Below are 15,749 nucleotides of genomic sequence, written 5' to 3'. Positions count from 1 at the left end.
TCACATGAATGACATGATATGAAGAATCTTCAAAGAAATAAAGACTGAAGATCTAAGAAACCTATGCTGCTTGTGGATACATGTTTTTGGATTCAATTTGTTACTGCCACTATATTGTAATTCACTTATAATTCATGTGTGCTAGTGTTTGAAACAAGCTAAAAATGGCTCGAAAGGGTCAACTTGTGAAGAAAGTGGAATCATCTGGCATACATACGTGGCAGAATATTCAAAGAGGCCATAGTAAGGATTGAACATCTCCTTGGATAAAAGGAAGAACCACTCCCTGGCAACACCGCCATAGTCCAGTCCTTTCTCAGACTCAAACTCAATCCAGAGCCTGGCTTTTAGGACATCGGGTCGCTTCACAGACATGATCCGCCTGTAGGACTCCTCGAAGATGTTATTCCTGTGGAGTTTCATTTCGAACCTGTTGGGTATGTCAGCCTAGAAGAGAAATCTGCAGAGTTAGCGGTTTACAGTGAGTGGCATCCCTGGTGTTTAACAGTATTGATTCTGACTGCAGCTAAACAACAGCGAGGCCTCAGAGGAGTTTGGAATAAATAGCCATTACTGCTGGATCTCAACAACAAATCAAGGCTGCTCGGGCGGTGTTACCCACCCTCTCATCTCCAGGGTGCAATCACTTCAACAGCCGCAACATCAGGGAAGGCGCAGCTTATGAAGCATGGCTGGCATCACTACCTGCATCTTAGAGCAAACTAAATAATGCATACATGCAACACAATCATAAAACGAATCCAGGTCTGTAAAATGCTCGGGTCCATTTGAAAACACAGGGCGTGATTTGGAGTTTGTAGGGCGGGTTACTCCGTCACAAACACAGCAGATATCTTATTCGCTGTATTACAAATGCATCGTATACTGTGGCACTTGTAATAAGGCAGAAGGGATGATGGTGTGACGAAGTGACCAGTCTGCTAAACTCTAAATCAGGCCCAAAGTCATTAATATGCACTCTGAAGGGTTACAACTAATTTTGACTGTGCTTTGTCGATTCCATTGACAATGCATACAATTCAGGTATCATGAAGTAGCTTGGCAGGTGGTCTTGATGGCTACCTTGAATAATCAATGCACATGCAGATACCTCGAAAATAAAATAGCCATCTTGGCAACAACAAAATTAACCTGCATCTCACCAGAAAAGAAGAACCCTCCGGCTGAAGAAGCCAGGTTGCCTTGTTATGTACCATATGGACCAGAATTTTACCTACTGTACTGAGATGTTTTAACTACCATACTGGTGCAATGCACTTTATACTCGGATCTTCATTTTTCTTTTTTTTTTTTAAATAAAAAGCATGTTAAGCAAAAATGCAATGGTCACCTTGCAAGCCTAAGATGCAAAAGTCTATGTGACTTTATGGGATCCTGCATCACTTTCAAGCAGGCCTTCCCAATCCTCCCCACTTATGAGTGGTATAGTGACTTTTATCTTAGCTGTATGGAGCCTTGGCAACCAGGTAAGATTATCTACAGGCAGATAATGCAGGCTTACTGCTGTGGGATTGAGCGAGGGATGGAATAGAACCATTACTCTGCCTGGGGCTGCCCAACAGATGGAGACTGGAGCACAGTAAGCCTACAGGCTGTAGTACTGCCACACAAGTTGGGAATTCAAGATAACTAGCAGAATTTTGCTAAATGCCATGGGTTCAAATACAGTGTAAAGACCAAGTAGCTAGAAAAATAATCAATCACCCAGGGGTAGCTCCCTCTGTTTTAGCGGAGGAGCATCACCCCACTTAATTAGCCCAGAGACAAAAAATAAAACGGTAATGAAGTGAATTCATTACCATTTTATTTTCTGTCAAACCGTCCTGAAACGAATGTCAGGACGGGGAGAACTACTTCCATCGAAGATAAATAACGTTAGAAATTATCCAGTGAAAACAGGCGATTGGCCTGTTTTTTTCCAATGTTAGGTTGCAGATGTTGGACTCTCTTCCCTTACCATGGACGGATCACTTTTTAGTAAAGTTTAGCTGGCCTGTTACATCTCGGAAGGGTGAACAGGCTAAGGAGGCCCCCCATTCATACAGACCATATAGTAAAGTTAAGCAAGGTGAGCTTCTGGGCTCTCTAACAGACTACTCCCAAGCTGTCGGGTAATATTGAAAAGGACACCACTATGATGGCTAGCTGGATCCACTCCGCGGATAACAAACTTCCTTCTATTACGTCTCGTAAATTCTGCAGAAGTACACACCTTACACAGGTCTGCACCTTGGTTCACTGAAATTCTCGCAGCAGAAAAAACATTCTGCAAAAAGGTTGAGAAAAATTGGCGTAAGGAGTATCATACGTAAGCTAAAGATATCTATTCGTCAGCCAATAGGATATACCATGCCTCTATTAAGACTGATAAAGTATTTTTAGAAGTCAAGATTGAAGTGGCTTGCAATAAATAGTGTGAAATAGTAAATAAATAAATAAATTTCTTGTTTACGATGTCTGCCACCCTTGTTAGAGTGGTGTAAATAATTGTCTTCTTTTTTCCAAGATAAGATCCTGAAAATTCAATCTAATTTGGTTACATCCTCCATGAAAGAAGTTAGCTCGATTTCTCCCAAGGAAGTGACAGAGATGGTGTAATTATCCCTTTCTTCCTTCAATTCTATTTCTTTGGAGGAGTCTCTTGCGATCATTCGGAGTCTTTAATCTGGCTCCCCAAGGGATCCCTGTCCACAGATCTGTTCACTATGGGGGCAGAGGTAAATAATCCCCTGGTGAACAAAATGCTGAATGACTTCTTAGCTATGGCAGTGGTCCCTTCTGTTTGGAAGCAGGCAAAAATTCTTCCTTTACTGAAAAAGCCTTCCGCCAACCTCAAAATACCGACCAACTATAGGCCTTATTATTTGCTTCTGGCACTGCCAAAGCTCTTCGAGAAATTTGTGAAAGAACATCTCTCTAGGGTGCAAGAAATCATTAGACTCCAGATAGACAGTCAATCAGGTTTCAGGCTGAACCTAACCACCAAAACGGCTCTACTTGAGATATCCGAGCGAATCAAATGCATCTTGAACACAGGAGGCAAGGTGGTGCTGATTTGGCTAAATCTATCAGCAGCCTTTGATATGGTCCCTCACTTTATCCTTCTACTTCGCCTCCAGAAGTTTGGCGTAAGGGGGTTAGTAATAAGGTGGACAGACTATTTCCTAGGGTATAGAGAACAAGTGGTTTGGACCCACCCGGTTCCATCAGGCAATAAGGCCATAACAGATGGGGTCCCTCGAGGCTCTGCCCTTAGCCCCACCTTGTTTAATATCTACTTTATCTCTCTTGCCTTCCTGGTGGAATCATCTGGTGCCAAGTTTACATCACATGCAGATAACACTCAGTTACTCTTCTCCTTTAGTAAAGGTAAATACATTGCCCCGGCCTTAATCAGGACCTGCCTGATTGCAGTGTTCTCCTGGATGCATCATAATCACCTGTTGTTCAACGCTAATAAGATGGAAATACTTATTTTTGGCAAGGACACTGTTCATTGGTTGGCCTGCTGGCCTGAGGGAGCACCTCTACCAGTCCCTCAAACAGAGGTGGTTAAGAACCTAGGATTTGAATTTGAAAACCTGCTATTGTTACAGCCTCAAGTTAGATCTGTGGTAGAAACCTGCTTCGGGCTCATCTGTGCATTGAAAAAGGGTGTTTTTTCTGGACTGCCAGACTGTTATTCATAGACTGCAGGTGGTTTAGAATGCAGCAGCTCGACTGCTTCTTAAACTTCTGTGGCTGAAGGAGTGCCAAGATGACCGCACACTAGCCTAGCAGTTCTGGAGGCCACTAAGAACACCTGGGCCTCTACCAGACCATCTGGGGAACGGAGCAGACCACCGTTGGCCTGTTTGACAGTGTTCTATTGCCAGCCTCTCGGAGATTGCAACACAGCTCCAAAGATGGTAGCCAGAGGACCTACAATTGGGTAAGGAGCTCTGCTGCGACAGAGAGGGCACTGAACAGCAGGCTATTGGTGGAGTTGCGATCGGGGCTCCTAGACTATCAAGACATTGGAGGTTGCAGGCCCTGTCCTTGGGGAGAGAACTAGCCTGTTTGGTGGTGGTCTAGCGCCGGCTGCGGTGCCAGACTCCTGGGGAGGTTGCGGCACATCTCTTGTGACTATGATCTCGGGTGAGGAGCCCGGCTTCCATGGAGAGGCCTTTCATAGAAGATTACGGGGAGAGGCCTACCCCTGAGCTTAGCGGCCCGGTATAGTGGGGCGGGAATGCTCTGCGGGGACTGCAGAAGTGGCTGGATGTGCTCGTTGCTTCCAACACCCCCTCCCCCCCCGCCCCCCCTCCCCCCCCCCCAAGGCTGGGCCCTGGGCTTTGGTGGCTCTCACTACCTTTGCTCTTTCCAGGGATCCGGAGGAGGGGGGGGGGGATAGGGGGGACTAGGGAGGAGGGTGAGTAGGCAGAAGCGGCCTGCATAGATGGTGTAAGAGGCCTGCGTGAAGGCGGCTCCAGTGTGGCTCGCAGTTCGGGATTGTCCCCTGTGACCTTCTGAAGACTGGCTCTTTCAGCAACAGGCACTAGTACGACCAGAGGGGCAGGAGCAAGTCTTGTCAAGTGGAGGGAATGCGATAAGGAAGCACTAATGACGGGCTAGAGCCTGGCACGTACCTTCGGTCGCTGGCAAGGGGCTGCAGCCCATGTGTGAGGAGGAGCGGACGAGTGGGGGCACCAGTGATAAAGTCATTGACACGTCGCAGCAGTGAGTCATAAAAAGTGCACAGTGTGGTTTACTGGAAGAGGCCTGAGTGGCAGAGGCCTGATATAGCCACCCATTGGCAGAGTTGCACTCGTGGGGGACTGGTGGAGCCTACGTGGCCGGTGTCATAACTACTTGGACACTATCTGCTGCACGAAAGGTGCTAAAGAGGCGGGGCTTGCCGGGTGTAACGCCCTGAACGTCTCAGGATCGTTTAACAGACACGACAATGAGGACGCAACCACTAGTGAAGGGTTAGTTGTTTTAATGAAGGCAAATATAATACAAAGAATAAACAAGTTATAGTCACTGGAATCCTCCAGGCTAAGTACGTTACCAGCCCACAGCACGGATGGTCCTAACCGTCCTCTGCATATACGCCGGTCCCGGCGTATGCCAACAGAGGGCAGAAATGAAATGGCCGACAATGCCAATCGGTAGGCTGTGAGGGGCACGAAGAGTGTTGGGGAGAATCGAGGAGTCAGGGAAACACCCAGCCGGGGTCTCTACCTGAAGGGAGCAGCCGCTCAACCTCTTCCTCAGACTGCACCGGGATGCGGAGTCACCTCCTGGTGATGCGTCACCGATACCCCAATCACAAGCAAGAAGACTGAACCGAGAGCAGCCGCTCGATCGATCCTGTGGACTTCCGAGTCTGTAACGCGGCAAACACCTCCTGGTGTGCGTTACAGCTGGCAGTCCCTGTGTCTCTGGTCGGGCTGGGAGTTACGACTCCAACCAGCAAAAGCGCCACTGCGCTTGGACTCAGCCGAGTCAAAAAGCGAAGCTCAATGGTTGACCGGTAGAGCTTCCGGGTCCTTCACAGGTGACGATGGGGCAAGACACGGCCCAGGGAGTAACGACTCGACCTACCTCCGTTCTTGCCTTACTGGAGCACCACTCCGGAACACTGCTCTTCACGAAGCAGGTACGTCGGTGTGAACACAATATCCGACAGCGTTGTACCTCCCGGTTCCTCCCTTTATAGGGCGTGTTTTCCTTGAGTTATGTAACAGCTCTCCTGTTTACATAAGGGCGTGTTTCCTTGAGTTATGTAACAGCTCTCCTGTTTACATAAGGGCGTGTTTCCCTTGAGTTATGTAACAGCTCTCCTGTTTACATAAGGGCGTGTTTCCCTTGAGTTATGTAACAGCTCTCCTGTTTACATAAGGGCGTGTTTTCCTTGAGTTATGTAACAGCTCTCCTGTTTACATATGGGCGTGTTTCCCTTGTATGACAGGAATTCTTGACAGTACATCCCCCTCTCAGCGGCTCCCCACGGGTCCAGCGCTGGCAGGAAAACGCCGATGGAACAAGGAGACCAAGCGCGGAGCATGAACCCCTTCAGCCGGTTCCCATGAATGCTCCTCCGGGCCATAGCCTTTCCACGCAACCAGGTACCACAGCTTCCCCCTGCGCCATTTGGACGCCCGTATGCCCGACACTTCATACTCCACCTCCGACTCCACGCATACCGGCCGAGGTGTCCCAGACGGCTTGGAGGGTGCTGGTTTGAGCAATGATACATGAAAGACAGGGTGTATCCGCAATGACTGGGGCAAGCACACCTTCACGTTCACGGGACCCATACACTTGGTAATTCGATAGGGGCCCATGTACTTGGGATGGAACACACTGTTCTTTCGAAACCTCATGTTTCTTGTGGATATCCAGACGTAGTCTCCAGTGCGGTACAGTGGCCCGGGCCTTCTCTTCCTATCTGCCGCAGCCTTGTATCTTCTCTTGGCCTCTATTAGGACAGCCCTTGAGCGCATCAATGTGTCTTTTATGTGTGCCACCCTGTCCGCTGTGGCGGGAATCCTGTCCTCTCTGAACGGATGTAGAAATGGCAAGAACCTGGGATGTTGGCCATAGTTGCTATAGAACGGAGATGACTGTGTGGAGCTGTGAGTGGCGTTGTTATAGGCTATCTCTGCAACCCATAGCAAGTCGACCCATTCTTCCCTGCCCTGGTCCACAAAACATCGCAGATACTGTTTGAGCGTTTGGTTCAGGCGCTCGGTTTGGCCGTCCGTTTGAGGGTGGTAGCTGGTGGACAGGGCGGTCTTAACATGCAGCGCAGTGCACCAAGTCTTCCAGAATTGCGCAGTAAACTGCGACCCCCGGTCCGACACGATCACCCCAGGTAATCCATGCAGTCGTACCACATTCTTTAGGAGTAGTGACGCCAATTCCCCGGCCGTAGGGACTCTCTTGCAGGGGATGAAGTGCCCCATTTTCGTCAAGTAATCCACCACCACCAGTATTGCCGTCATCCCCTGGTCTACCGGTAGGCCCACCACGAAGTCCAGTGATATGCTATCCCATGGTCTATCCGGGGTTGGAAGTGGATGTAAGAGCCCTTGGGTTCGGCCATGGTCGGCCTTCATGGTAGCACACGTAGGACACTCCTGTCCCCACCTCCTGACATCCACTCTCATGGTTGGCCACCAGAAATGCCGTCCCATGCTAGCCACCGTTTTTTCAAAGCCCAAATGACCTGCGCATGGAGAGTAATGGCACCAGATGAATGCTTGTTTCCTTAGCCTAGGCGTGGGTATCAATAGGCACCTGCCCTTCAGGGGTATCCCGTCCTTCAGCTGCCATTCTCTGTGACTGAGGAGCCACCTCCGCCATGCGAATGACCTGATCCCTCTCTTTATTCCCCTCAGGAAAGTATCCGGTTGGATAACCCCCAATACCATCCTCGGGGAAATGATGGAACGCTCGGTCGCAGGCAATGGTTCCTTAACTGCAGATTGACGGGACAGGGCGTCCGCCTTTCGGTTTTCCGTCCCCGGCCGATATGTGATGCGGAAGTTGAACCCCGCAAAGAAGATCATCCACCGCAGCTGCCTGGGAGAAAGGTGTCTAGTGGCAGTCATGAACTGTAGGTTCCGATGGTCCGTGTACACCGATACCACATGTCTTGCCCCCATCAACCAATGCCTCCATTCGGTGAAGGCGTCCTTGATTGCGAGAAGCTCCTTCTCCGCAATATGGTAGTTGCGTTCGGCGTCGTTGAGTTTGCGGGACATGTACGCAACGGGATGAAGCACCCCTGTGTCGTGGTTGCGTTGGGACAAGATAGCCCCCAGCGCCACATCCGACGCGTCCGCTTCCACCACGTAGGGGAGATCCGGATCGGGGTGAGCCAACACCGGCGCCTTACCAAAGGCGCTTTTCAGGGCCTCAAAGGCTTTGTTCGCTTCAGGGGACAAGACAAACTCCTTGGACTTCCTCAGTAGCTGTGTGATTGGGGCCACCACTCCTGAAAATCCATCTATGAACCGCCTGTAAAAGTTGGCGAAGCCAATGAAACTTTGGACGTCCTTCACGCTTTGGGGCACCGGCCATTCTTTCACCGCCTTGATCTTTCGTTCTGCCATCTCCTGTCCCTCTGGACTCAGCATCACTCCGAGGAATTCCACAGATGTGACGTGGAAGTCACACTTGCTGAGTTTACAAAACAGCATGTTTTCCCTCAGCTTTTGGAGCACAGCTTTGACGTGGTGTACGTGCTCCTCCACACTGGACGAATAGATGAGGATGTCGTCGATATATACGACCACGTAGATATCCAACTCCTCTCTGAATACCTCATTCAAAAAGTACTGAAAGGCTGCCGGGGCGTTGCACAGACCGAACGGCATGACGAGGTACTCAAAAAGGCCGAACCTGGTCTTAAAGGCGGTCTTCCACTCGTCTCCGTCCCTCATGCGCACCAGATGGTATGCCCCTTTCAAATCCAACTTGGTGTAGATACGAGCTTTCTTGACCTGTTCCAGAAGTACACTGATGAGAGGCAAGGGGTACCGATTTTTTATGGTTATCGCATTCAATGCCCTAAAGTCCACACAGGCTCTCAGCTCCCCATTAGCCTTCGGGATGAAGAAGAGTGGCGAGGCGGCCGGAGACTTGGACGGGCGGATGAATCCTAGCTTGAGGAGTTTATCCAGGTACCCCCGGAGATGCACGTTTTCTGGCTCCGTCAGGGCATACAGCCTGCCGCTGGGAACGCTGGCCCCTGGCACCAGGTCGATCTGGCAGTCAAACTGTCTATGTGGTGGTAGCACTTCCGCCTTCACCTCATCAAATACATCCTCAAAACTGTGATAAGCCTGGGGGAGAGCCACATCTTTTTCTGCCGCTGTAGCCACCGTCTGACTCCCGCTCTCATCTGCGTCAAGGGATTCCGTTCTTATTCCACAATGCAGGATGCAATACAGTGACGTCATTTCGATGCGATGTGTTGGCCAATCCACAAAGGGGTTGTGTTTCTGTAGCCACGGCAATCCCAATATGACGCCATATTGGGGCGCTCGGATGATGTTAAAATCGATTTGTTCCAAATGGTTCCACCCATATCTCATCGGAAGGACCCCCGTGTGCTGCCCGATGGGCCCCGTCACCAATCGCCTTCCGTCTACAGCATAGACGTCTTCGGGTACAGCTTTGGGAAGAAGCACTAGCCCTAGCCTGCATGCCTCGTTGTGGTCCATAAACATGCCAGTGGCCCCTGAATCCACCATGGCCACAACGGGTATCCACTGGTCATGCACTCCCACGTGCACCGTGATAAACAGGTGTCGTTGTCCCTTAGTGACCGAGTTGGAAAGTGAAGGGATGGATGAGTGACTCCGAGATGTCCCTTCTCTGGTCTTGGAGTCCTCTAGTTTTCCGCCGGTATGTCCACCACGGCTGTTACCGACCGGTTGGCCCGATAACGTGACGTCTTCGGTTTGGCAGGGCATTCACGTACGTAGTGGCCTTTTTTGCCACAATATAGGCACAATCCTTGTTTACGGCGTGACTCTTTCTCCGTGGCTGTGAGGCTCGCTCGTATTGCGCCGATGTCCATGGGTTCTCCCTTGGATGCGGTGGAAGTTTCAGGACTTCCCACCGTCACATAGGATGGAAGGGATTTTCCTTTTCTCCCATGATCCCCCTTTCTTTCACTTAGCCTATGTTCCAGCCGTAATACCAGGTTGATAAGGCCCTCACATGTCTTGGGTTGAGGGTCAATATGAGCCACGGCGTCCTTGAGCTCATCGCACAGCCCTTGATGGAAGAGCGCCGTCTGTTTAGCAACAGGCCACTTGGTTTCCGCAACCAGCCTTCGGAACGCGTTGAGATACTGCACCAGGTCGTTGGATCCCTGTCTCAACTCAAGCATTTCACGGTCCGCCGTGTACGAGTCAGCCCTTCTGTCGAATACCTTCAGGAATTCCTCGCGAAAAGCACCCCAATCACATAAGAGGGGGTCGTCCCTGCTCACCAGAGGTACGGCCCACTGTGCCGCGTTTCCAGCCAAATAGGATATAAGGAAAGCCACACGAGCCTGACTCGTGGGGAACGCCTTTGGTTTGCACGATAAATGTAGCGCCACTTGTGTGAGGAATACCTGCACTGTGTTAGGATCCCCACTGTACCTCTCTGGTGTCGCCAAGGGGATGGCTACCGGCATTTCCACTACTACCGCAGGGGTCTGATTCGTGAGGGAGGTGCTGGGCGTGAGCGGGTCCAATTGGATAGCATCCAGTCTGGCTTTTACATCGGCTGTTTCTTGCCTAGAGGCAGCCACTTCAACTTGCATGGCCGCTAAAGCAGCCAGCACATCATCAAGTGTTGCCATGTCTGTTATCGACCGGGAGACAGTTAGTGTTATTAAGGTCGGATATTTTGTAACGCCCTGAACGTCTCAGGATCGTTTAACAGACACGACAATGAGGACGCAACCACTAGTGAAGGGTTAGTTGTTTTAATGAAGGCAAATATAATACAAAGAATAAACAAGTTATAGTCACTGGAATCCTCCAGGCTAAGTACGTTACCAGCCCACAGCACGGATGGTCCTAACCGTCCTCTGCATATACGCCGGTCCCGGCGTATGCCAACAGAGGGCAGAAATGAAATGGCCGACAATGCCAATCGGTAGGCTGTGAGGGGCACGAAGAGTGTTGGGGAGAATCGAGGAGTCAGGGAAACACCCAGCCGGGGTCTCTACCTGAAGGGAGCAGCCGCTCAACCTCTTCCTCAGACTGCACCGGGACGCGGAGTCACCTCCTGGTGATGCGTCACCGATACCCCAATCACAAGCAAGAAGACTGAACCGAGAGCAGCCGCTCGATCGATCCTGTGGACTTCCGAGTCTGTAACGCGGCAAACACCTCCTGGTGTGCGTTACAGCTGGCAGTCCCTGTGTCTCTGGTCGGGCTGGGAGTTACGACTCCAACCAGCAAAAGCGCCACTGCGCTTGGACTCAGCCGAGTCAAAAAGCGAAGCTCAATGGTTGACCGGTAGAGCTTCCGGGTCCTTCACAGGTGACGATGGGGCAAGACACGGCCCAGGGAGTAACGACTCGACCTACCTCCGTTCTTGCCTTACTGGACCCCCACTCCGGAACACTGCTCTTCACGAAGCAGGTACGTCGGTGTGAACACAATATCCGACAGCGTTGTACCTCCCGGTTCCTCCCTTTATAGGGCGTGTTTTCCTTGAGTTATGTAACAGCTCTCCTGTTTACATAAGGGCGTGTTTCCTTGAGTTATGTAACAGCTCTCCTGTTTACATAAGGGCGTGTTTCCCTTGAGTTATGTAACAGCTCTCCTGTTTACATAAGGGCGTGTTTCCCTTGAGTTATGTAACAGCTCTCCTGTTTACATAAGGGCGTGTTTTCCTTGAGTTATGTAACAGCTCTCCTGTTTACATAAGGGCGTGTTTCCCTTGTATGACAGGAATTCTTGACACCGGGAGGTTGGTAATGACGTGCGGGGGAACACAATGTGTTAGCCAACTCCCCCTTTGGATAAGCTGAACTTGATGCTGAATGCAGTGAACGCCACCAGGGAGGTAGAGTACAATCGATGTATCTATTGGCCTGGGAAGACTTCAAGATGACTATCATAAGGTGGCCGAAATGGTCAAAGACACTCAGAGGTTCTGGAGAGTATGGAGCCTACGGTGCGGGTGCTGTAGGCGAAGGTGACTTCTTTGCTACACTGAGTGGAGGTCCTTGATTGCCAAGTAGGTGATGCTGAAAGGCGCTGTCACTGCAACAAGATCCACATCATGGGCCTTCCTGAAAAAGCAGAAGGCTCTAACATGGTCTTATTCCTCCAGACTTGGCTGGCCACAGTGTTAGCCCCCGATGGCCTGTCGCAGTTCTTCACCCTGGAGCGGGCACACCGAGTTCCTGTGAAACCGCCTCGATCTGGAGCATCGCATGGGGCAGTGGTTGCCAGTCTCCTGCATTACAAGGACAGAGATATAATACTGCAAAGGGCTAGAGAAGCCCGTTAATTTTGGGTACAGAATGCAGATGTGGCAGTCGTTCCGGACTAAACAATGGCAGTGTAACCACAAAGAGCGTCTTTTATCGCTATTAGGAAACAACTGAGAGACAAAGGACTCCGTTACACGCTCTTGTTTCGTAGCTACCTTGTTGTGGTTGATGATCACTCACTGTTCTTTTATTACCCGCCAGCAGCTTGGAACTGGCTGGAGACTTACAAAGCTGGACCAGGAACCTGGGCCCTTGAAACCAAAGCGACGGCACAGGGTGCACCGTGGAAGGACTGGCAGTGGACATCCTTCACGGCAACAGACTGAGAAGGAGAAAGAAGCGACTTCTACGGCATCCTCACTGTGAATGTAGCTGAAGAGGAAACCTAGAGAAACAGGGTCGTCCTCCTCCTCTAAGAGTCTGGACTCAGAGACACTTAGGAAGGATCTCGCCGCTGCTGACGCCCAGAGCTGTGGACAACCTCTAAGACTAATATGCTATTGCAGGTTTAGGACCTTTTATTGGTGCAATGTGCGGAGAGGGATGGAGGCTTTGGACCTGTACTATTCCCCGCTTCTTTCTCACGTGAATGAACTGGTTGAGTTGAGACTTGGCCTGGAACCCTCCATGGTGTTGGGGTGGGTGGGAGGGAGAGAGGGGGGTTGTGAAGCTCCGAAGGAGAGAAATCCGACATAATCCTTGTGTATGAGAGCTAACTCAGGATGGGCTCTTTGCTGGGCTGGCCATTCCCTCATGAATAAACCCATGTACAGTGTTATGGCACCATGGGTTTGGTTTCTGCGGCTTGGTTTGAAGTATTGTTTCGGCCAGGAGGGCTGTTGCTTCTCAGGCCCGGGGAGTGGAGTTGGGGTTTAATTATTGGTGCTCTGTTCTGGAATGAAAACCCTCTAAATCAGTCTTTGGCTGGACGATGGGATGGGAACGGGTGGGCATGAAGACACTAAAGCCGTTCTCCCTCCTGACTTGGAATGTCTGCGGGCTGGGCTCTGTTGGTAAGCGAGATAAGGTCTTAGACTACCTGAAGTGTGTGTGGGGGGGGGGGGGGGGGGGGGGAAGAGAGGTAGCTTTCCATGAAGAGACTCATCTAACAAGAGGAGATGTGCCCAGGCTTCAGAAGCATTGAAGGGGCCTACTACATGCGAACTCCGCGATCTTGGTGAGGGAGATGCTGATTTGGACCCTTCTTGAATGTCCTGTCCCAAGTCCTTTCCTCAGACCCACAGGTCTCAATACTCCCTGGGGGAGATTTTAATCGTGTAGTGGACACAGACATATGGACAGATCCATACCTTCACTGGCTGATACTCCTGTGCACAGATTGCGGCAGGGATTCTGTGATTGTCTAGTCCACTGGCAGCTTCGGGACATGTGGTGGCTTCAGAACCTGGACTGGAGGGAATTCTCTTTTTACTCTCCGATGTAGTATCTGCACATTGGTCGAGTGCTGGGCACGATGGACTTTATGGCTGGGGTTACCAGGTTGGAATACTTCGGTCTCACATTATCTGATCATAATCCGATCATGGTGGACGTTCACTGTGGCGGGCGCATGACGCCCAGCCCCACTTGGAGGCTTAACCCTGGTTACCCTTTGAGAACCCACATTCCAGAACCTTCTTGGTGACCAAATACTCAATTTCTTTTTAGGCAAATAAATTCACAGCCTCCCATTTTAATGTTGAATAGCACGCCTTGAAAATGGTCGCCAGGGGTCCAGGCAGAAATGACCTCCATAGAGAATACCCTCAAGAACCTTGAATATGAGATTCCAGGGCACCCTGAGGCTAAACTGACTTTTCGTGAGGCACGGGAACACCACCTAGAGGTATCAGACAGGTTTCAATCCCTCTGCAGATGATAATATCTAGTGCACATGCATGCTGAAGATGGATGGCCCGAATGTTGGCCTGGTTGGTCAGATCTGAAGGTCAGGAGGCCCCTATCACAAAGGTGGCGAGACTGACTGGAGACCTTATTTACCCTCAGAAGGAGATCCATGATGTTTTAAGAGCACACTACAAAATTATATGTGGGTCAGGTGTCCTCATCCCTGAAACGGAGTTGGTCTTGAATTTAGTAGAGCACCCTTTTGGCAGCTCACTGCAGAGGGATGAGAAATGCTGGGTGCCCCCATGTCGGAGCCAGAAGTTAGGACAGCAACTAAGAGTCTGGTCGGTGGCAAAATGCTTGTTACGGATGGCGTCCCAGTGGAATTTTATTACTACGCAGTTGGCTCCACGCCTCATCATGATGTATGCAGCAGCTTTGGATCAAGGTTTGCTTCCTAATAAACAATCAGGGAAGCTTTTATAGTGTTGATCCCTTAGCCCTTGGTTGATGCCACAGATGTATCATCATATCACCCTCTTTTGCTTTGGAATCTTGATGATAAAATACAAAATCTTAGCCACTAGGATACAACCGTATCTTCCTGCTCTAATACAAGAGGATCAAAATGGCTTCGTTCCTGCGCCGTGCACTTAGAATAACATCAGATGTCTTTTTGATGTTCCAGAGGTGACAGATACAACACAATTTCCCGTGGATCTGGTGCTGTCCATATATATTCGAAAGGCCTTTGATACAATCTGGTTGGGCGCACCTACAGGTGGTGATGTCCAAGATATCCTTAGGTGAATGCTGGAAGAGATGGGAGCACCCTGTTGTACGCAGGGGCCCGGGCGCGAACAGGGGGGCGCATTTCTGACCCCTTTGACGTTGGCTAGGGTTTTCGACAAGGATGCCCATTTGCCCCTATGCTGTTCGCGTTGGCGATGGAGCCATTCCCCTGTGTAATCAGCAAGAAGGCATGGGGATCCCCCTTTGGGACAGGGAGCACGTGGTCTTGCTTTATTCAGATGACATGCTTATCTATCTAAAAGATGCAAAAGCTGTGGTACCGCATTGTATCACCCTGCTGGAGGATTTTGGGCAGGTATCAGGACTCCACGTAAACTGACAGAAGTCGTGTGCTTTCCCAGTCTCGTGGGTTATAGAGACCACAGGCGGTGGTAGTGGAGCTGGGATCCAATGGAGACGTGTGGTGTTCAAATATTTGGGGGTCAAGGTGTGCCATACAGACACTGACATTAGGTAGGGCAATCTCAGGGGAGTGATGCGTGGCCTTATAAACAGTCTGACTTTTTAGAGGTCTCTGCAGCTCCCCATCATGGCTCGTATAGAACTAAAATGGTGATACTCCTGCGCGTCTTATATCATTTTGTTAACCTCCTGATATGGGTACTGAAAACCTGGTTTAGATTCCTCGAGTACTGATTAGAGAGCTGATCTGGGACGGCGGCCGCCCGTGCGTGTTGCTGTGAATACTGCAGAGGCCGTCGGCTGGGGGTGGCTTGGCGGTTCCCAAATATAAATTCTACTATTACGAGGCCCAACTGAAGTAGTTGATCCGATGGCTGGCGAGACACAGTCAGGCAAAGTTGAGAGAGTTAGGAAATCCACGCAGAAGAGGAGTACCTTCGGCTCTGCTTTTGGAGAGGGGTGGGGGTAGAGTCAAGATAACCTCACCCACCTAGACTTCTTCGGACGGGAGCCCGGGGCGCTCTATGATGCAAAATTGCCTCTGGTGGGCTGGCCAACAATACACAGAGGCTGCTTCATTGCCAGCCGCATGTCTGCCTGGGAAGAAGAGGGGATCGGGACAATATGAGACTGTTATGCGGAGGGTTCCTGACAATCCTTGGAG

The 15,749-nt window shown here is 50.4% G+C and overlaps 1 protein-coding gene across 25 annotated transcripts in view; it reads right to left on the bottom strand.

The window, feature by feature from the left end:
• Positions 1-15,749, bottom strand: part of NEDD4L (NEDD4 like E3 ubiquitin protein ligase) — a 1,669,848-nt gene that overhangs the window by 312,091 nt on the left and 1,342,008 nt on the right. For all 25 annotated transcript variants that reach the window (XM_085630299.1, XM_085630340.1, XM_085630265.1 and 22 more), the window contains one exon: positions 218-447. In XM_085630299.1, the coding sequence (XP_085486425.1) occupies positions 218-447 (230 nt within the window). The remainder of the gene's footprint in view (positions 1-217; positions 448-15,749) is intronic.

This window comes from Triturus cristatus, chromosome 2_1, assembly GCF_964204655.1.
Source record: "Triturus cristatus chromosome 2_1, aTriCri1.1, whole genome shotgun sequence".
Lineage (NCBI taxonomy): Eukaryota > Metazoa > Chordata > Amphibia > Caudata > Salamandridae > Triturus > Triturus cristatus.
This window is presented reverse-complemented; position numbering and strand designations above follow the sequence as displayed.